At 44.3% G+C, this 23,344-nt stretch overlaps 1 protein-coding gene across 2 annotated transcripts; it reads left to right on the top strand.

Moving 5' to 3' along the window:
* Positions 1-8,352: 8,352 nt before the first annotated feature.
* SYT13 (synaptotagmin 13) lies at positions 8,353-23,132 on the top strand (the record flags this gene model as incomplete). Of its 2 annotated transcripts, none has more annotated exons than XM_082485560.1 (6): positions 8,353-8,535; positions 14,114-14,336; positions 16,217-16,351; positions 17,993-18,306; positions 22,436-22,565; positions 22,828-23,132. In XM_082485560.1, 6 exons carry the CDS (start codon positions 8,353-8,355, stop codon positions 23,130-23,132), a joined length of 1,290 nt encoding a protein of 429 aa, XP_082341686.1. The 2 variants fall into 2 exon arrangements, with proteins under 2 accessions (XP_082341686.1, XP_082341685.1); XM_082485559.1 differs by having other exon boundaries at positions 16,211-16,351.
* Positions 23,133-23,344: the final 212 nt, after the last annotated feature.

Below are 23,344 nucleotides of genomic sequence, written 5' to 3'. Positions count from 1 at the left end.
CTGTGAGTCTCTCTTATCTGTAATGATTTCCTCTGCTCTTTTCTCTGTCACTATGTCAAGGTACAGGATCAAACAATGTTGTCTTAGGGAAAACTGTTCTTGTGGTGTTCTTGATATTAATAACAGTACAAAAATCATTGCAAAAAAAAAAAAAAAAAAAGATTCACTATTTGGCACTAAGAATTACCACTGCTGAGACACTTGCAGCTTTTGCTGATGGGGGTACCTAGCAAAAGACCCCAATAAACACAGTGAGTGACTAGATGAAGCAGATCAGCTCAGTCTGTTCACTGTGATTTCCTACATGTGCCTCATTGACGGAAGGAGGGAATATATGAAAATTCTGACCAAGGCTCAAAGGAAATATGGAAAGAAAGAATAAGAGGCCAACAGCTGCTGCCAAACTGCTCCTTTACGTGAGTCAGTGACTCAAAATAACATTTCCAAAAAAGAAGCTGATTCTCAGGGTTTTACCTAAAAGATGTAGGAAATAAAATTTGTACAGCACATGATGTCTACTAGAATAGCCACCCAGGATCAGACCACAGGATCTCTGACCCTGTGTCCTCTCTCTGACAGGGGCCAAAAGAGACTGCCTAGAAAAGCACATAAGAACAGGGCAAACATATATGATACATCCCCTTTCTTTGTTTTGAACTTGGATCCTGCTTGAATCTTCCCTGCAGTTCTTACACTGGAATTGGGAAGTCAATCCCTAGCCAGTTTCCCCAGTACACTCAGGATTTCAGAGACCTCTTTCTTCTCCCCTTGCAGCATCTTTTCCAGGCTGAGGAGTTATAGCTTGCTTGTTCATTCCTTACGCAGAAGCTGTTCCACACCTTCGATCATCCTTTCTGATTCATCTATGAACCTTTTCTCAGCTTGGTGACATCCTTTTTTAGACCGGAGAGGTAAGAACTGCATGTAACATTTAAGGGAAAGGCAATCTGTTCCCAAAACAGAATTAACTCACACAAAAGCAGATGCTGCTTTGGCCATTATGTTGTTAGTTTGCTTCTTGCACTGCAGTGAAAAACACAACAGCCTTTTTTACGCATCTTCCTTTCTTTCTCTGAAAGTTTCTTCTGCAGTGACAGTGGTATCTGTGGTCCGAGAGGCAGTGGGAGGAGGAACATAGCAAGGTGGAAGACACAGCCCTGCCGCGAATCCAGGAGGACTGCTTGCCTCCTTGGGCTTTCTCCCACAATGCTACCTCCTAAAGACCTGCTGAAAGTTATTTTTTTCAGAATGCTTAATACCACACAATGTTGTACATGCTTCAGCATGGCTCCCATGGAATTTTGTGGCAGATGCGATCACTCAACTCTTGTGTAAATCAGACCACAAGGTACCAGGTTGGGTGTACAGAAAATGAGAAAGAAACATGTAATTACTGTGTATATTTCCAGCTGCTTAAACTGTAAGATCAGCCAGCAATCTGGAATCTTATTTTTCTTTATCTATGCCTTCATTGGAGGGGACACCCACATAAAAAACAGTTGCTTTCAGTGTATAGCCCTGATTCAGCCCCCAAAAGAGTGCATCTTATCAACGAACTATTCGGAGTTCATTTGGAAATAAAACGTTATGTCATCCTGCACTTAAAGATTTAAAGACGTGGAAGTGGGTAGAAGCAAGGCTTTAAAGGCAACCATAATTCCTGAATTTCCTATCTTTGCAGCCTTAACATAACATAGCTAGAGATATAATTTTAGCTAAAAGTATGAGATTCCAATGCTTTTCTCTGCCAAATATCCTTTAGTCCATTGCATTGCAAAAAAGTGAAACTCTAGCTAGCATGTTAACCAACTCTTAAAAGAAACTGTAAGAAACTGCCTCTAGGAGGCAGCATTTTATTGCAAATACACAATATATAATTTGGTGTCCGACACTTCAAAAGGTTTTGAGGCTTCTCAACTCTCCTGTGAATATAAAAATAATTCTAGTAGAAAAGAAATAAACATACGCTTGCAGTGCAACTGCCTGTGCAAAAAATAAGTTCTGCTTCTCCAGCCAGCAAGAGCCAATTCTCAGATGAAATGGAGGTAGGCAGGCACAAAACGTGCCCTGTTTTCCTGGGTTTTCAGTAGCAAGCTAGCAGAGTTGGATGGAACAGCAGAATATCTGGGTTTTTCATCTGCTCTCAGCAAGATACCCTCCCCCATTTAGGAAAACGTTTGCTCATTTGCTTAACTTCACCTGCTAATTGGGAACCTACTTAAACTTGCGCTTGCCACTTTACTGATCGCCACTTTCCTTTCAGTTGCATATGCAGTGATTTATTTTTCTTTCTTTCACCGAGGTCTGTCCTGAGCTGAAGCTGACACTTTCTTTCTGAATCTCCATTACTGAGGTGCTTAGACATCACACTAAAGCAGTTCACCTGGTGAAGCACGGACATTGTTTTTTTCTGCGGGGCTTTGTGGTGTGATATGCCTTTCTAAAGCACTGCCTTTCTCTTTGCAGATGGCCCTTTGGTGCTCTCAGAGGAACTGTGATTTTTTTTTGAAAAACTGCCTCACACATTAATACTCTTTTAACATCCCAAGCGGTCCCTATGTAAACGTGAAACAACAGAGGACACCACATTGGTGGTGTCATTGGTGGTTAAACGTCAGTTTAACTTGTAACTGAATGAAAATAGATCCCATTAAAACAAGCTGCATGACACTAGTCTTGATCTCAAAACTACCCATGATGGAGAATCCTCCACAATCCTTCAGAAATTGCTCCCACGGAAATTATGCCCGTTGTTGGAAATCTGCAACATGTTTCTACTCTGAGTTTGTCTGGCATCAGCTTCTGGCCATTAGCTCCTGGTAACACGTGTTTTGCTTGACAGGAGGACCTCTATTATCAAAGATTTAATCCCCAGCTGGGTACTTAAGGATTTTGACTGAGTTACCTCTCTTAGCCTTTTCATCCATAAACAAACTGACCTCCTTGAATCGCACTGCCTTCCAACCCTTTATTCATTCATGTGGCTTTCCTAAAGTCCCTCTAATTTGCCCAGCGAGTTAGTGCTCTGCCCAGCAGAGTGGGGTGCAGCATTGTTCTACAGCAGTCACACCAATGCCCGATTCACATGTTACAGACCCTTCCTATTCCTGCCCGATGTTTTTCCTCTTACTGTCCTGTGGATCATGCTACCCTTCCTGGCCACTTTTGCTTTTTGGCTTCTTCTCCCTGCTTCTTAGTGTTGAGCGTCCTACCCTCTGGAAGTATTCATAGAATCATAGAATGGTTAGAGTTGGAAGCAACCTTAAAGATCACCTAGTTTCAAGCCCCCTGCCATGGGCAGGGACATCTCCCACTAGACCAGGTCCCTCAAAGCCCCATCCAGCCTGGCCTTGAACACCTCTAGGGATGGGGCATCCACAGCTTCCCTGGGCAACCTGTTCAGTGCCTCACCACCCTCACAGTAAAGAACTTCTTCCTAATATCTAATTTAAATCTACCCTTTTTTCAGTTTAAAACTGCTACCCCTCGTCCTGTCACTACACTCCCTGATAAAGTGTCCCTCCCCGTCTTTCCTGTAGGCCCCCTTTAGGTTACTGGAAGGCTGCTATAAGGTCTCCCCAGAGCCTTCTCTTCTCCAGGCTGAACAACCCCAACGCTCTCAGCCTGTCTTCAGAAGAGGGTGCTCCAGTCTTCTGATCATCTTCATCCAATGTTGCATAAAGGAATGCACGAGCTGTACCGCAGCCAGGTTTGCAGTGGTTGCTGCTGTTAGGGGGTACACGGCAGCCTCCTGAAATAGGTACACAGCTACATTTTTTCCATAGATCTCCTGAGTTCCACAGATCTTGGTCTCAGGACAGTGTAGTGTCCTAGTACAGAGTCATTTACCATGAGCTCTACACTGCACAAAAGCAACTAGCTGTACCCTTTTGCATGCTAAATCCTCATCATCCTGAGGGTAGCAGAGTGGCAGCTGGCAGGTAGTTCTGTAAGTCTGGAGGTTTCAGCAGCTCTATATCTACTAACACCAGCTGAAGCACCACAGCTTGAAGCTCGTTTTCTTGAGGTTGATCGTTGTATATCACCCTTTTAGAAAACGATTCTTTGGTTTTCCCTTAATTACTTCATTTACTTGATTTATATCTACAGGTCTGTTTCAGTGACAGTGACGGAGGGGCCAAGCCCACAGTCCTCTCACAAATCTTCCCGCTTTTTTTTTTGCATATAAATATGTGGAGACAACTGCTTTGTCATAATAGCACGGCAAAAGATTATTTCAGTGGTCCGTAATCCTTCACCATCTGGTGGAGGAATACTTCACCACTTGGTGGAAGACAAAATCCCTTTCTTAAAGGGTTTACAACCTGAGGCAACAGCATACAAAAGCATAAGGAGGTAGATGTTGTCACTGTAAGCACAAGCCTTTTACATTCCCTTTGGTTTTCACCGTGCTTCATTTCCTTGTTAAAGAAATGCATGACAGCCTTATGTGGTCTTCTGTCCTTAACTGGCTATTTCAGTGCCCAAAGTTGAGTGTTGCAAACACCTTGTTATGATCTAGCAAGCTATTTTAGACGATCATCCTGTTCAACCTGCCCCATTTCTGTAGCACAGAATCTCAGAATCTCATAACAAGTCAATACAAGTGAAAACATGATCTTACACCTTCAGACTAAATCTGACTGTTACAAGGATTTCCCTGCAAAAAAACCTCTCCCATTTCCGTCTGTTAACTCACACTTTTGCCTGGTGAAACACCTCATTGAGAATCGGAGTATCTCTGACAAACACCAGCCTCTTATGGAGTGGGCTGAGTCAGGGAAAGTAGTCTGCAACCATCTTTCATTCAGATGTATGTTGGCTTTTCCTTATGATACTAAGGGATTCTGGAACTTTAATTTGTGTCTTCTAATGCCAGAATAAAAGTTGCAAATCCCTGACCTGCTTATTTGAGTGGCTGGCAATTGCATTAAAGGGCTTTTTTTCTGGTGAGACATGGACTACAGCCAGGCAATACAAAAGCTCTTGTAATTCTCCATGTGATCTGTACTACCAATTCTTCATTCAGAGAACGCCTCTTTCATGCAGCCATTGGACAGAAAGGTCCAAAATATCAGTGGAAAAGCTCACAGCAGGAACAAAGAATCTGTGAGCACCAAAGGTTGTCCAGTGCCTTATATTTCACAGAATATTCATGTCTGAAGTATCAGGAGCTGAAAACCACGTATATGATTTTGTCATTCTTACACATGTCTTGTATCAGAATCTGGAGAAAATATGCGGATAGAGTGACTGTAAAACATGTTGTCAGGCCTAAACCTGCCCATAAAGTTTAGCTTCCAGAAACCGGTTTTCATCTTTCTGCCTTGGCAAGTCTCTTTCCAATGGCAGATGTGACAGATAAAAAAAAAAAGCTATGTGATTCTGGACAGTATCAGTGTGAATGGCCAGTGAGAAAAGTCATTAGACTGGCCCCATTTTAGTCTATTACTGCTTTAAAGAAGCAGTTTTTTTATTGGGTGTTAAAACAAGCAAGTGTAAAGCTGACTTTGAAATACATTCATGGTCCGATTTGTTTTTAGAACAGGATGTGTTAAAAATAAGCAACCATGATAGATAGACGCAGTGACGGTATGTGCCAAAGCTACAGATAAATTATGTATCTGTACCAGTTACATGCATCAGTGCACACACAAAATTCTGCAATCTTTGGCCTGTCGCTTGTAGAAGCTCACATACTGCTAATATTCAATGTTTAGCAAGAGCTGCTTTGTTTTCCTAGCAAGAGCAGCAAAAGGCTGCTGCCTGGCTGTTATTATTAAAATATGGTGTCTGATGATGATTCTGTACATTTCACAGCATATACAGTTTCTGGCAAGGAAAACTTAATCTTCATATATGAACACCTAGAAAACATCTGGGAGAGGTACAATATTAAATTATTGTCTCGCAGAGAGATTTTGATGTGGCCTTCCTTCCATAGCCTGTTGTAAGCAGTCTTTATATAATTTTCAGAACAGCTTGTAGAAAACACATAAGCATTACATCTCACGGATGGACTGAATACCTCCTTCACTCCAAATCTCTGCCAATGTATTCTACCCTTAACAGCACCTTCTTCCTTTCCATATGGTTTCCAAATCTCAGGGGTCTCTGAACTAGCTCTGCTAGATTTCCTTGGCACCTTGAGGAAGAAACCATCCTGCGGAGGAAACCAAAGGCAGCTACACAGTGTGTCTATCCATTTTGTCCTCTTTGAGACTCTTCTTTCTTCTACTTCTCTTGAATGGTGGTAGAAGTCCGTAACAATATGCCGTATTCTTCAAATTCAAGATAAGACCTCTGGCCCTATGATTACGATGATACTTGTTCAACTACAGGCTGAATGAAGCAGTTGTTAGGTAAGTCAACAAATGGTTGCAACAGTCTGCCTGTGGCAGAGAACATTTGAATCGGCAGAGGTAAGCACAAGGATGCTGCTCAAGGCTTTGGAAGCTCCTGAACCACGAAGAGCAAGAAGCAGAGGGAGCGTTCAGACAGATTTCTCAATCCCCTGTAGGAGATGTTCTTCCCACTACTGAGCACAGCCAGGGATGTGCCAGTGGTCCAGCATGGTGTGGCCACTTTCAGGTTCTTGTATAGACAGAAGACAAAGCTCAAGGTTTTCCTTCTGTGGGCTGACCTGAAAGGTCAGTTTCCCCGGGCTCAGCAGTGTATTGGGAGATTGTCTCTGCTTAAGGAGTCTGTGGTGATTCTCTCTTCAATGGGAGTCCGGAGAGTTGGAAGTGGGGGGTGAGACGCATGTCTGACAAGCCTGGTAGGGTGAGGAGAAGGCAAGATGACAGAACGTGCACTGCATCCATAAGGATGCTGCAGTGTTAAAGAGAAATCTTTAATGATTAAAGTGAGAGTCAGATGTGTGAGGGAAGCTTTGTGCCAGGGAGGTGAACATGTCATCTATAATGGAACAAAGGCTGAGTAAGTCGTCAAGAATAAGATACGAAACATCAAAAAAAAAAAAAGTCAAGAAAAATTCATGGCAAAACCTGAGCTGCAGGAAGACAAAAAACCCCAGAATTTCTAAACACTTCTGTGTACGTAGTTCATTTTTTTTCCTGATCCACAGGCATCAACTGTATTCCAAAATAGAGTGACAAAGAAACTCCCAGTAGAACTGGGTATTTTTTCCAGAGCCTTGTAAGGAATATTTTTGCTTCTTGCTTCCTAGTTCCCCTCTGGCCTAGACATATAGTGACCCAGAATTATCATCATCTTCTGGCCACTAGGTACTCCTTGTGAAGTACCCAGAAAATGGTTGTATGTGTGACAAGAAGCACATGGAAAGACGGCATTTATTCCCCTCTTCCCCAAGTTGGGCAGTCTGAGAAATAAGGCAAAAATAAATGAGACAGAGAAAGTTAATCGCCCCATCACCTCAAGAGAAAACTGTGATGGACATGTAGCCCTTCATGCCTATTCATGTAGGTTCTTCTACTGGGCTCACCAGCCTGCTGCCTGACACCGGTGTAGTGAGCAGTATGACTAATACCTGGCATATGTTGTTTGCTCTCTCATCCTCTCCAGAGGAAGCGGCATATGCGCCAGTGTGTCCTGTTTGATAGGCTTTTCTGCTGTCTTTTTAAATAGAAGTGCTGCTCTGCGTTGATGCTACAGAAAGCAGCTCCAAAAGGTTCAGACCCTGCGCTTCGAGGGGAAGCTGGTGAGGTGCGGCACAGTGCTCAGTTCTGGCATGTGTCTGTTCGCCAGCCTCTGAGCACGAGAAAGTTTTGCCTGACTTACCCGCAGGCTCTGCTCTGACTATAGTGCTATCGTGCAATGCCCGTCGTAGCAGGGCTTCTCAGGCCAGCACCTTTTGGCGATCACTTTCTTTGCCTTAAGAGAGAAAAATTCACCCTCGTGAGCAAATCAGCAAGCTAGCCCTCAGAAATACTGCTAGGGAGCCGATCAAACATTTGGATGCACTTTCTGTGAGTTAGCTAGCAAGGCCCAGCCCCTTCTGCTGACGTCTTTCCTCTCTATCGCACATCAGACTTCTCCCAGTGGAGCTGGAGAACAGGCTTCAATGAAAACTGCCTGTTTGCAGCTATATGGAGATTGCAGGCACCACATCACTGTTTCCTCTACCTGACCTGGAGCAGAAACTCCATCATCAGGAGAGGAAGGTAGCCTTGTTGCCTAGCAAAGGTGGGATGATTTATCTCTGTCTCTAGATTGGTCCCTTTTCTTTGCTGCACAAGAGAATTGTTTTCAGACTTCCAAGGAGAATGAAGCCAGGCTAGAAATCGGAGTGGATGTACGAAAGCTGCTCTCCCAGGGAGAAGAAAGAGCCACAGGGTTTCTGTGCTTTTTGTTCCTGTACAGCACAGGATAATGGTTTTATCTGCCCCAGTTATAGCCCTGGGGGCTACCTTAGGGACTGCAACTAGCATCCTTGCCCTCTGCGGTCTCACCTGCTTCTGCAAATGCAAGCAACCTGGGAAAGGACTCTCAGAAAAGGACCAAGAGGAGAACACGGAAAATGCTAAGCCCAGTGTGCTTCAGCCAGTCCAGCAAGTAAGACACAGTCTCTAATTTACTCTGTGATTTTTCTTTAAATGCGGAGGGTGGGAATCAACTTCTCTGTCAGACTACTCAGCGTGTGATTTATGCTGCCTATTTATCTGCTTACTGTGTTCAGGAGGTAACATGTTAATGTGAGGAGGAGTGAGGGAAAAACAGAGATGGGCTGGGTGACCCACAGAATTACTGGAGCAGGAGACAGCTGCCACATTGCCAAAGAGAAAGCTGCTAATGGCAAAAACAGGGAGGAGGACTCGAAATGCTGCTTAGCTGTCAAGCTAGATCACTGGGGAAATCATTTCCTGAGGAGCGAAGACTGGACTTTACCAGGTGGCATGAAGCATTGTAAGGAGGAGATGATTCCTATTGGGAGCTCCTATAGCAGCTATTTCTCTAACTCTGTTCCCAGTATCTTATGGTTCCTGCAGGATAGTTCTCTGTCAACAGCTGATTTCTTGTAAAAACCATCACTCCTCCTCCCTCTGCCCCTCTTACTGAGGGGATTAATTATGTGCGAAGTTAAAACAAGGCATTGAAATGATAATAAAATGCAAGTGAGAATCTAAAGTGTGATGACTGGACAATCTCATCACACTGTGAGTTGCTTTTTCACTTACTATGAGAGCAATGTGGAGTACAGATGATGTCAGACATCCCTGTGTGGTCTTTCTCGTCAGAATCCAAAAGCCCTGATTTATTCCTGAGGTCAGCACAAGAGAGAGCAAGGGGAATTATAGGACCCTTCTGGTATACTTATTAATGGGAAGCTCGCCTTCAAAGGGAAATGTTTGACTGATTTCCTTGGTTGACTACAGTCTTTAGCATGAGCTATAGTACTGGTCAGCCTCTGAAAGTATTACCTGTTGGCTGTTGCTCTTGATGTTTGCATGCGCCTACATCCTTTTCACTTTTGTCTAGCCATTCAATCAAAAGTTATGCCATAGCAGCCAATTCCAAAGGCCAGTGACCATTGTATAACAGTCTTTGTTTGCCTTTTCATTATCTGAGCTGCTTATTATTTTTTTTATTCTTAAAGAATGTAGCGGGAGACCTAATTGAACTTCTCTGTAGTGTTTGTAATTACATATTCAGTCTCTCTCTGGCTACCGCTCTTAGGCTCTGAGTAGAAAAGAGCCCTGGCATCCTCATGCTCCTGTTGCAGTTTGTTCTGAGGAAAGATGACCAAATCTATTAATTGTTTTGTAAGATCTGGTACAGATACACAGAATCGCATTACCAGAGCTTCTGGTTGCTGGGACGTGGGAGGATGGCTCCACTGACCATGGATGAACATCTGCACTGAGCTTAGGACTTCTCACGAGATTGCTGCTAATTCTGCGTGTTCATCCATGAGCATGGTGAATACCTCCCAGTACCTGTTTGCATTTTCCTAGGATGAATTTCACCTGCTATTCTGTTTGATACAGTTTTGTCAAGTCCTTTCTGGGCTTCTTTCTTGTCTTTTCTAACCTACCCAGGGGCTTTGCCAACTCATGTATAAAAGGATGTACAGTGATGCTGAGATTTCCCAAGTTTACTGTTAAAATGAATGAGAAATGTGTAACTTTGACAGTCATATCACTTTGCATAGCATTTTTTCTAGTTGTTGTCTGGAACAACACTACCCACAGATAACTTTACCATCAATCTCTTTCTACAAGAGATTTTTTGTTTTGTAATCTTCTAGCTCAAAAACCTTTCAAATCTTTATTTTAACTCCTCCTTGGATTTGACATTTTTCTTTTATACAGCATTTTGGGAAACATCTTGAGAAAGTTTTAATCCGTCCTGGAGCTTATCGTCTGGGGTGTCATCCTGCTTGCATGACTGAAATAAGCACTAAGTCACCATGAAGTCAAATTAAGCCTCCAGTACCCAGCAGCTATTAGATTATGGTCCTCACAATATTTCTATATTCATCAGGTTTTGCCATAACTTAGTCTGGTATTTGACCAACAGGGGATAAAATTATTCAACCTGCCCTCAGTGTATCACTATAACCTGAGTTATTGTATTCTTTTAGCACTCTAGACTTTCTAATTAGAAGCATTATTTCTAATGTTACTGGGTTTGTTGTTTTTTTTTTTTTTTTAAAGAAATCTGGCCAAATTATAGCAGCCGAATGAACATTCTGTCACAGAAAGTGCAAAATGTTCTTAGTTTGCATATTCCGTATGTTTAACAATTCTTTCAAATTAAAATAGTTTTCTTGCCAGGAACATGCATTCTCCTTTGCTGTCACTGATTCAGAATCAGTCTATACACCTTGAAGGAATGAATCTCAAATTGAGTTCTGAGCTTGTGAAGTTTTGTCATCTGTGTCTGTGTTTATGAATTGTACTGTCAGGACTTTTCTTTGACTACATTAGTACACTGTATGTCCTAGTCAGTTCTTGACATACTTAATTACGGAAGCCTGTCAGGGCCACTGACTGATAAACAGAGATGACAAAAGAAAGATGAAGCAAGACTGCATTTTTTTCACTTGGCATCTCTGCCGTGACAGTGATGCTTGTATTTGCTATAGACAGAGGCTCCCCATGGGCATGCCCTGCATACCTGAGAAGGAAGAGTTCGAACGCAAAGATACATCTACAGAACAATTAAAAACTGCCATGAATTTGCCAAGTCTGCAGAATGAGGATTCCTAAACACATCCAACAACGGCAAGAATCTGATGCATTGTTCGAGCGACGCTAGGCTGGGACCCAGAAGAGTCAGTCGCAGCCTCCGCGCTACTTCTGGTTTCTTTGCTTTCAGGCATTTTATGCAGAACTATCTGAACTCTTTTGCTCATCTCTTTATTTAAGAGACTGCTGCTGGTTTGCAAAGGGAACTTCCATAGGGCACTGCTGTGTAACTAGATCAGCAGACAGCGCTTGGGAACAGAGCTGGCAGCAAAAATAATAAACAGAGGCAGATGCAGTTGGAAGGGGGGGTGGGCTAGTCCCACTGTGCTTGCATATGTCTCTCATCTCTAATTCTGCACAGCAGACAGACAAGAGGAATATTTAGACACAGTGGAGCTCGTAGTTGCTGTGTGCTGATGGATTTCCTGACTAAGTGTCTGGCTTTCGGCAAGTGGAAGAAAAGATTGTACTAACAATACCTCACATTTGCATGGTGTTTTTCATCCCGAAGGATCCCAAAGTGCTTCGTGCGCGAGCAGCACACAGCAATGCAGGCACACTGCTCTGGTGTGATGGTGAGTGACTGGTAGGACAGTGGTCTTATACAGCGGCTTCCAGAGAGCAAGAACAGCAGAGGTGACCACCATGGCAGGCACTGTGCACGTGTTAGAAGCAATGCCTTTGCAGAACAAAAGCAACCTGATTTTTCAAGCTGTTGTCTAGTGAGTCCTAGCATATTTTGCTTAGTAGGTCTGCTTTGATTTTAGAAAAATGGAAAAATGCACTTGAGGTTCAAATTTCCTATGTATTTTAGGACTGATGAGGCTCACATCTCTAAAAGAGGGATCTCAGTTACAGACCCCCACCATATGACTTACTTGCCTAATATCTAACCTTAGCTGAATGCTAGGTGGGGACTGCACACGATGACATCTTTCTACCATCTCAACCCACTTCTCTTTCAGTGCCCTTAAAATTAGACAAGACAAAATGCTGTGTTACATAGTGGACTTCCTAAACACTGACACAATGGCTGCCTTAAGAAGATGGAGCCACTGACCTAATTAGTTCTTTACCACTGCCAAGTGCATGTAACCATAGTGCTATGATCTCTGTAAGCAGAGTATGACTAAAGACCTAAAATCCAAGACTGCTCTCTTTCTTCAGCTCTATTTCTGAGGAATAGGTATGCTCTCTCAGGACGTGTGAACGGGGACCACAAAGTCCCAACACAGACAAGAGCTTCAGGGCATCAACTGCATTCATTATTAACAGGAAACAATGAGACTAATGAAAAACTTTAATTACAATTACGAACATTTTCTGGCTCACCCTCAACCTAAACTTAACACAGAATAGGTTGGCAGGCAGCAGGGTTGGAGATAATCCCACTGCACAATAATCAACCAAAATGGCAGTTTTACTTCTGCTTTTTGTCTTTCGTGTTTTGGAAACGTTAATAAAATCTGTCGCAAGGGTCAGGGTCATTTGCTAGTCAGCTTTTGTTTTTTCCCCTTTTATGAATCCAAATATAAATGAATCAGGAATTATTTCAGTTGTGAGCAGACAAGATTCTTTCTTGGGACATAAAGAAAAGAAGACTGTTGTATTCCACTAAAACACTTTCTGTTGTTTTGGGAAAACAGTAATGCCTTTGTGACAGCCTTTGTTTGGGCTGCCTGAGCATTACACCGTCTTTCAAGTTCTTCTTATTCCATGTTCATGATGCAGCAGGGAACTGAAATGCTAAGAACAAATGCAGACATAAATCCAAATTTCAATCCCGGTATAATAAAGGGGAATCGTGTACCCGAGGGTCAGGTGGAGCTCTCATCCAGAGAGCCAAGACGTAGTCCAAGAGGTTGAGGTGACCACTGAATCCACTACTCTTGGTGTGCCATTGCAGGGCTCATTTGTTCAACCAGTTGTCCTTTGTCTTATTACACCATGGTCGTACTTGCTTGAATTGACTGTATGACCCATGCCTTTGCCTTTCTAATGCTTACTACATACTCGTGTAAAACGTTCTGAAATCTGTGGGTGGCTATAGCCTCTCAATCTTGGATTTGACCTCAAACATCAGGGTAAAAAACGCCATACCTCAATCATAGCAAAATTAACATCATGGTTGATTTCTGTGCTAAGAGAAAACATAGACTAATGAAAGATGGATTAACTGGTACAGGAACAGAGAGGAATAATCAAATAATAAGAACATATCTACAGGGCTACAAAGATGATTAGGGCTACAAAGATGATCAGGGGATTGGAGAATCTTTCTTATGTGGAAAGGCTGAGGGACTTGGGTCTTTTTAGTCTAGAGAAAAGAAGACTGAGGGGGGATCTTATCAATACTTATAAATACTGAAAGGGAGGGTGCCAGGGGGATGGGAACAGTCTTTTTTCAGTGGTGCCCAGTGATAGGAAAAGACTAACAGGCACAAACTTGAACATAGGAAGTTCGATCTAAACATGAGGAGGAACTTCTTTACTTTGAGGGTGGCAGAGCACTGGAACAGGCTGCCCAGAGAGGTTATGGAGTCTCCCACTCCGGAGACATTCAAAACCCGCCTGGACGCCACCCTGTGCAACTTGCTGTAGGTGACCCTGCTCTGGCGGGGGGGTTGGACTAGATGATCTCCACAGGTCCCTTCCGACCCTGACCATTCTGTGATTCTGTGATTTTGTGATCTTTTTCTTGTTACAACCAAACATCTGCAGAGGGGTAAATCTGAAAAGACACACCAAGTGAAGAGTATTGGTTTTGGCAAAAAAAATCTCTGGACATGCAGACAGTGGTTTCTACAACCCAAGAAACAATGACAGTAAGAATGACCCAGAGGCACCGTCTTTTCTCCCTTTGTCTCAGCTCATTTAACATTGGGAGAATTGAAGAATTTGTATAATTAGTGCAAAATAATAAACAACGTTTTAATTTTCAGTTCAACGTTAAGAAAACTGCAGAGCCAGTCCAGCCTCGAGCACTCCTGAAGTTTCCCAATATTTATGGCCCCAAACCAGTAGTAACTTCACCTGAAATTGTTAACTACACGCAGTACTCCCTGAAGACAACAGAAGAACCAGCTACTGGAAAACATACCGGTTTGGATGAGAACAGGATGAAGATACAAGTCAACGAGGAGCTGTTTGTTTTGCCTCAAAACGGTAGGAGCATTTGGTCTTCAGGCTAACAATTGCTTTTCTGGGTATAGGTCTGTAATACTTCTGAGCATGACGTGACTGTAATTAGAGAAATAAGTGTGAAAATGAAGACATGGGGCACTTTTTGCTCTCTTATCATGAGCATTATAAGTGAGTTCCATCTTCAATGCCTGTGCAAGTAGTCACGGAGCTCATCAGGACATTCAGATAACAAATCTGTAGTTATGTCTGGTTGTGATTTTTTTTTTATCTAAGCATCTTTTGTGTTGAAAAATCTGTCTCGGTGGAAGCAGACATTTTGTATAAAAACACATATTTAGTGTAGTTTTACTGACAGCAGTTGCCAGAGTATTGGTGAAATATCTGGCCAAAACTAGGCAGCATATCTTCTCCAGGACAAATTCTTGCTGCCCGGCAGCTGTCCTTGTCAGGGACATAGGCAGCAGCGGTTCAAGCTTCTACTTTATTTTCTCTGCTGCTTTTTTTGCACCAATTTGGTGAGATGGTCTTGGCTTGTTGCAATGTGCAGTGAAACCAAAGGCTGACACCTCAGGCATTTTCACCAAAAAGAATCCTTGTTTTCCAGCCAGCCCAAAGGGTAACATGCCAAAGCCTGGAACACAAGATTCCTGGAGCCTGAGAGAAAATTATATACATCTGACAGCATATGTGGGTTGCTTCCATGCTGCTTTTTACCTTCACAGCTGTCTTTTAACAGAATAATTGACTCTTATGGTTACCACAATAATAAAACCTTCCTGAAGATTTGCCAGAGACACAATGCCATCTGTCATGATTTTTTTAAAATTGCCTGAGATTATATTTTTGTCCTTCTGGGAGGACGATTACTACATTCACCCCTCCATGCCGAGGCTTGTAAGTATGGAAAAGAAAGTACCATGGGAAGCAGCTGCACTGGAGGAAGAGACTGTCTGAGCCACATCCTTAGGTGTCAGGGAGAAGATTATAGGGTGGAGAGGCGGAAGGATGATGGCTGCATGTAGGCTAAAGCTTTATATAAGAGTGCTGGTCTAAGAGCCTCTCTGCACTGCTAATGGCACAAGCCAATTTGCTTCCTGCTGTGCCTGATTTCATAGCTCAAGTGTTCCTGAAATAAAGCAAGAATTGTTGCGTTCTCCTTTCGGTGCCACATTGAACTGGTCTGGACTGTGACTGAGATTTTTAGGAGGAAATGTGCTGGGCCCACTATTGTTTTCTTTGTGAATCAGAACTGGCCATGCAGATAACAGCTTTTGATGACAGAAAGCTGCGGCTTCCCTTTAAGTCCTGCAACTTGCTTTATTTCAGTATGAAATATGTACTCAACTTCAAAATCACAGATGGAGAAACTGCATCACAGCTTCCCAAGCTCATTATCTTCAAACTGGTCAAGTGCTATGGAAATAGATGTATTCTGCATGACAAAGACTGTATTGTTAAAATTAAAAAACCTTTAGAGAGGTCTGAACTAACGGCAGAGTTGCATGGCAGCTCAAAAACAGACTTAGGTTCTCATTCCAAAGAACACAAGATTTAATTCACCGATGCGAGTTAAAAACAATTTAAAACAACATAACAAGTAATGAGCATAGTTTAGACACCTTGGCCGATGCAGAAGGTGAAAGAGCAGGTGTGTGAACCATCTCAGGGCACAAGGTGGTAGAGAGCAGAAGGTTTGTCCAAATGCTGTAGAAAGCGCTGAAAGTGTGACAAAACAGAGCAAAAAGGAGATACGGTGATGGATGAAGAAGAAACATAAATGATATTCCTGCATACAAGGTGCAGGAATACTACGACATTAGAAAATTCGAGTCAGGACAGGGTGGGTTTTTTCTCCTTGGAAAGTGAAGACCTGCTTGCTAAAGGGGTTATTTCAGTTCCAGGTGTAGTAAAGGACGTGTGTGTCACAGAGCACTTGAACCCCGAGAGGGCAGCCAGCTGTAACCAGGCCCCTGAACTGCGCTACTCCCTTGAGTATGATCAACAAAAAGCCGAGCTGCGTGTGGCCCTTCTGGAAGGTAAGAGGCAGAGATCTTCCACGGGTGATTCTCCACCTGGGTGGTATAAGACACCTGCTGATTTTATAGAGACTTCCCCTCCTACCTTAAAATCAACACGTGTTCCTAGGACCACTGGGTGTTTCACCGGTTCTGGGCTTGCAGAATAGAAATATCTGGCAATGTCACTGCTTGAAGTGAGTGTCCAGGGCATGGCTTAGGAACAATTGTTTGCACAGCTCAAAAGCAGAAGTCTGGAACGAGGGTAGGCTCCTTCAGTCCTAGACATGGTACAAAGCAACCTCTTCCTTTTATTTTTTTCCTCTGTGGGCAGGGGGGAGGGCATTGACAGCTCCTCCCTCTCGATAACTTTCATTCTTCAACTTGACCCACTCCCTACCGCCTCTTCCTCAAGTCAAGTCAAAGGCTGAGTTGGAGATACCAGACTTACCTTGTGGACCACTGAGGAAGGTCCCTCTGGCTGCACCTGGCCAGACGGCCAGGTTCTGTGTCACTCTCTGAAGTGAGAACTGACAACTGTAACAGCTTCTCCACTCAGGGCTGGAGCATCATCAGTTCCTCTGGGAAAGTAAAATAAGCTGACTGAATAATTCATGCACAGTGCAGATCTCTGTGGAAACCTAATCAAATCACACCCTCTGAAATGAGAATTGAAAGGGTGATAAATGGCAGCCGCTGCTGTGGGTCGCCTGCCAGCAGCAAGCCCACAGCTTCTCTCCAGGGTGGACACCCATGCCTGCAGACTGCCACCCTGGCTTTTCTGCACACATGCTCCTCCCTGGGTGCCCCACAGCCACCCAGGCAGGATAGGGCTCTGCTCCCCAGCTCCACTCCCCCGAAAAACCTCTGAAACCTGTTCACAGATCCCTGTGAACCATGGGACCTGGAAGCTCAGGAGCAGCTGTCCTTGGACCGGCTGCAGCAAGGACTTCAGTTTTGCCCACAAAGCCATACTGTTCCATGACCCCTCAGAGGAAGGTGTGCTCCTCTTGCTGCAGAGAAGGCAACACAATTCTGTTGATGCAACTGAAGAGGAGTGTGAAATGCCATTCTCACTCCAGGCTTTTCAATATAAAAGGGATATAAAATTAGGGATGAATGCCTCTTGACATAGATCTTTTGGGCTGTGGCATAGTTTCTGAAGGAGTCATTTACCAGAGGTTGGACAAGCAGAATGTACCCTTAGACGTATCCCACACTGGCCTGCAGGGGTGGATGTGGGCTGAGAAGGATGTCTCTCCCACCTCTAATGTCTGTGACTGACCATCCTGCTTTTAAAGCCTTTGTAAGAAGTTTTCTCCGTGCCAAGGTAGAAGAGAGCTGCCCATCACTGTGTCATGCTGTGTCTCATCTCATTGCTGCTCTGCATCTCTCAACAGAGCATGTTTCCTTGAACTCAGCTGTTGCTCTCCCGAACACTAGCGGAATCCTTCTGCAGTAGCAGGACAAGGACATTGTGAAGCACAAGGAAAACAGCACAGCACGGGCTCACGGCTCAGCCTGCCCCATGCAAGGAGGAACAGGGGTCAATATCTGTGCAGCTGTTCTATTTTATGGCTCCCATGAAATAATAAATTTAGCCACAGATATTTCAGCGTTGTCATTTGTGAGAGGTTCTTACAATCAATCTTTCTTTTCCAGCTATGCATGGCAGAATGAGTGGGGACCAAGACTCTGGCTGCCATTGCTACATACTCGGCACGCTGGTGAGCAAGTCCGGTATTGCTGAGGCCCAGACAGAGCTGAAGAAGAAGGTGCTTCACACCCTCTGGGAGGAGGTCCTGCGATTCCCATTAACGGAGGAGGAGATGCCAGAGGGGACACTGACTCTCACCCTGAGAAACTGCGACAAGTTCTCCAGACACAGCATTGTGGGGGAACTCAAACTGAGCCTTGCTAACATGGAGGAGTCCTTTGGGACGGCCCAGTGGGAAAGGCTAAAGACCCCAGAGAAGGTACGGACTCAGTCTGTGTCAGTAGTGCAGGAACTCTAATGATTAATTGTTTGGACAAGAGAAGCCCTCTTCCAAGATGGATGCATGTCAGTGGGTGGCTTTATTTGTTTGGAGCCAGGTTTAGAGGGGTGATGTGTGACCGCAGAGGTCACTCAGCACTGCTGTGTTTTTCTGTAGCTAACCATCTCAGAAAGCAATCAAGGTCCCATCAACCCAGCCCTTCTATCTACAGCTCCAGGCAGTTACGATGTGTCAAAACTCCCTCTCCTCCTCCCTCAATTACATGACAATCTGACACTGATATCTGTAATTCAAAGCCTATGCCTAGAAAAAGCTACGTGAGTTTCTGTGAATTAGCTATGCGGGACCGTGGTGGCAAGAGCTGAAATACCAGAGAGTGCCTACAGAGCAGGATGGAGGGACTCTGCAGAGCTGGGTGTGGGTAAGGCATACGGTGGCACCCCAGGGAACCTCAAGCTAGGAGAGAAATACATTGTTGGGAATGAAACGTTTGATTGAAGACTGGGATCAAACGAGCAGTGCTATTCATTCTGGGAGATGTCAAAATATCACTCATTGCATTGTGTTGGTTTTCTTAAATGTCAAAACCTCCCTTTCCTTCCTTATCCACATCTTCCCAGCTGCACAGACAGGGATAATGGAGGGAAGGAGCCCAACAGTACTTGAAGTAGGTACAGGGGATGCTTCAGGTGCGCTAACTTCTTGCACATTTCCTCAGGAGCCTTTTTCCTGCCATGAGCTAGATTATTCTTCTAGCAACAGTAAAACACTTATCAACATGGCAGCAGGGTGCTGCTTTTGTTGCTGCCAGTACATCGCTACAGCCTATTGTACTCCGGTATGGTACAGGGTGAGCAATGCAAAACAACACCAGCAATGTCTCTAAGCATGGTGACATAAATTATTGCCAGTCACGATCAGGGGTGAGGGCTCTCCGCTGAGCGGGCCGCAGACACAGAGCACAGAGTTAGCATTTCTGATTTCCAATAATGCTAATTTGTCTGATCGCCACTTGAATGCTAATAGGGGTAGCCAATCTAAAAAAGCTCTGGCAGAGAGAGAGGCAGCAGAAACAAAGGGGTGGTCTGAATCAGTTTAATAAACTCCAAGCACAAGGCTAAATATTTGCCTAATAGCTGTAAATTGAAAGGAGTTCCCATTCTGCTGCTGTAAAAAGGGATGTCCACAAGAAATTATTCCAACGTAACGATTTAAATTCCTAAACTGGGACAGATGGACCCCCCCTTCCCAATCTACTGTAGTATCTGCTTTGTAAGCAATACCCAGCTTGTTCACAGCAATGGTCAGTTGTCACTCAAGCACACCCGATGGAGTGCTGACAAACTGGGTACTCTGCCCTGGTCCAGCTTCCCAACTATGCATAGAAACCGGGCAGCATTCATTTCTTCTCCAGGCTGACAGCACAAGGTTAACACTAACAGTATTGCTGAACAGTGCCCCAGTTTGAGCTGAGGATGTGCAGTGAAAGCTGAATTTGCGTCATCTGGGACCTGAGAGAGCCAACCATTGCACAGATAGCTTATATACAGATCTTGAATCATTCATGGAGAACCAGAGCAGGAGGGAGTGAGGAAGAGCTGATCAAAAAAGAGGAGCTATTTTTGACAGCACCCGTCCAGGAACAAAGTTACTGGGCTTTGTTTAAAGTCTGACATTTCCTTGAAAAGCCATGAGCTGCAGAAATTTCATTCCTACCTTCCCAGTAATTCTCCCACGCATAAGGGAAGGAGCTCAGAGGGGAGCTTACAGCTAACCAGGTAATGTAATTAGTATTCAGGAATTCATGGACTGCTGTGAGCAATGCAAAGCGTAGATATTGCAGACCGATATCCTTATCTTGTCTTCCTTCCCTCCCAGTGCTTTGCTAATGACGGCGATGATAGTGGCTCCTTGCATAGCACCTTCCCTGTTGTGATTTCATGGTGACCTGCACGCGCAGTTCATTGATGACCCCCTGATGCTTTTTATCCTTATTGCACAGAAAGGAAAACTGAAGCTCTGGTGGTTATACGAATTTGCAAGGTTGCAGCACAAAGTGCAGGTTACGGATTTAATAGGAAAAAGAAAAAAAAAAAAGGAAAAAAAAATCCAGAAGGAAGGGGAATGAAAAGTACCTCTGGCTTGGTCTCTTCAAGCAAAACTCCAGCAGAGACAAACCGTTGTATGTTTTGGTTTCATGTGGATACAGGCTGGTCAAAACCCCGATCAGAATATTAGGAGCTAGAAAGCCATAAGCACAAGATGTGACACCTGTGTACAATGTGTATGTTGGGGGGTGTGTGTGTGCGTGCATGTGTGCACGTTTACAGAGCCCTGCCACCTCCTACCTCCACCCCCCCCACCCCCACAATCTCCACCGTATCTATCTGTGCCTGGAGCTACAGGAACCAAATTCTAGCCAAGAGCTATAGAGTGGGACCTGGTGAGATAAATAAACAAAATAAACAAAAGCAGCTTATGACTTGCTTATGACTTGCCTAAACAGTGGTTTTGTACTGAGACGGTATTTGTATTTGTCCCTCCATGTCCAAACACCTATTCTTTTGTAGTGGACACACAGCCATTTGAATCTGCCCGTCTTTGTTTTTATGCGTGAGTTTTTTTAAGATCCGCTTAGATTTAGGACAGGATTTATGTAAGTGAAATGCATATGAGCCCTTCGTTGATACCTGAGTGCACGAAAAAAAAGATTTACTTGGGCTGATTTGGGATTGAATTTCAGGCTTCCTTGCTAATGGCCTCCCACCTGATTTGTGCAGGACAAATAAGTCATTCAAACCAGACAGCGATGACAGCCATGTTTTCTGGAGAGTCAATCAGCTCATGGGGGAGCATACAGGGGCCTGTCCTTGCCTGTTGCGAGTAACCGGGTGAAAACTTAATTTGAAATATTTATGGCTCACTTAGAAGCGAGAGTGCAGAGCACAGAAATGGCCTGGAGAAGGGCTGCCTGTCCTAAAGCATGTAAATCACGCTAAGGAGTCCAAAGGGAGTCTATTGAATTGACATTGGCTTTCTGGGACTCTTCTGGGTCATTACCCTCACACTAAACCAGATTTCTGTCACAAGCTCCTACTCACTGGGAGAATCACTGTTCCCCTTTTCCCCCTGGACGCAGGCTGGCAGCTCTGCACACAGTGGCGTGGGCTTTCTCTCCTTCCCCACCGGCTCCCAAGGAGGAAACGGCGCCGCTCTCCCAGAGGAGAGCGATGGGCGGTGTGGCTATGTCCCTCCAGGGGAATTGTCCAGGGCAAGCGGGAAGGAAGGGGAGAAAGGTCAGGAGGCTAAGAGGCCAATCACTAATGGGAAGAAAGGAATAAGAAAAGAAAAAAAAAAAAAAAGTGTGGCCTCCTGAAGTGAACACCTGATGGTTCAGAGCATGTTCCCTGGAGGAAATCCCGCAGGGGCAGCAGGGAGAGATGCTCACAGCCCTGAGGGAAGACAGGCTGGGAAGGAAGAGTAAAGTGCTGTGCCTAGTTCATGGAGGATTTCAGGTTGGCTGTTTTTTTGCCATACCAAGGGTGACTTGGAAGGTTCAACTCCAGCTCCAGGGCCCAGCTGTGTGACAGAGACACAGGCATCACCTGCTCTTTCCCAGGGAGCCCTACACTCCTGCTAGGCAGTGTGGACCAGGGTCCACATCTGGTCAGAGCCCCCTCACAAAAACAGCAGCTGAAATGAAGAGCGAATTATGCAAAGCAGTAATGGAAGTAGGGTATGTAAATAAAGGGCAGCTCGATGATCTCTCAAAAAAGGAGTATCTGACTATTTGGATGTCATTCAGCCCCGTGTCCTCTTCTTCTGACTAAATATTCCAGTAGAAGCAGATGTTAGGGAGCAGCTACTTTCCAGCAACAAAAGAAAGCAGTAACTCACATGATCAGGGCCTTGTGGGTGGCGGAGCCCTCTCAGACATCTCAGCCAGGTTTATACCCATCCAATGTAACTAGAAAGATCCTGTACAAAGACAGCGATGTAACTTGGTCAGTCCACGACCTTCCACCTACTACCTTGTACTATTCGGTTTTTCTACTGTTATGGCCAAGATTGTATAAAAAATTAACCCTTCCTATGTCTCTATTTCCAGGAGCCGTCTACAGGCCATGGGGAGGTTCTGCTCTCTATCAGCTACCTGCCAGCAGCTAACCGCCTGCTGGTGGTGATTATTAAGGCTAAAAATCTCCATTCCAAGCAGCTGAAAGATCTACTTGGTAATGGTGAGTAGAATAGCAAGAAAACTGCTATTATGTATATCTAGAAAAAAAAAGTGGAAAGGGTGGTGCTTGGCAGAAAAAAAATAGATGTTTGGCTTAGAAAGCCAGAAAGATTTGAATAATTTTTAAAAAGTGAAAACCAAACCCACAAAGATCAATGTTTCTTATGTTCTCTCCCCCAGTCTGATGTCACCACTTAAAATTCTCTTCCATTCGTTTTGTTGCATGCTCATTAATATAGTGTCTCTCTCCGCTTCCTATACAGATGTTTCCGTCAAGGTGACACTGAGGCATCAGTCCTTAAAGCTGAAGAAGAAGCAGACCAAACGTGCAAAACACAAGATCAACCCTGTGTGGAACGAGATGATCATGTTTGAGGTGCCTCATGAGCTCCTGCGTGCTTCCAGTGTGGAGCTGGAAATGCTGAGCCAGGACGGTGCTGGGCAGAGCCATGTGCTCGGCAAGTGCAGCCTGGGCTTGCATGTCACAGGCACAGAGAAGAACCACTGGGAAGAAATGCTGAGGAACCCCAGGAGACAGATAGCCATGTGGCACCAGCTCCACATGTAGGCTCGTCATGATTACTGCCAACCAGATTTCCACCAGGTTTCTGAGCCTGGGGGAATAAGCTGCATTTCACCTTCCTCCTTCCCCTCAACAAAGTTGCTCAGCACAGCATTCTTCTTACACCACCTTCTCTGATTTTCCTGCCTCATCCTAGCCCAGGAAACTGTCTGGAAAATGTACTTAAAGGACAGCCTCTCACCTAATCAAGTGGTTCT

Source organism: Vanellus vanellus, assembly GCF_965231255.1.
Source record: "Vanellus vanellus genome assembly, chromosome: 6".
In the NCBI taxonomy this organism is placed as follows: Eukaryota; Metazoa; Chordata; class Aves; order Charadriiformes; family Charadriidae; genus Vanellus; species Vanellus vanellus.
This window is presented reverse-complemented; position numbering and strand designations above follow the sequence as displayed.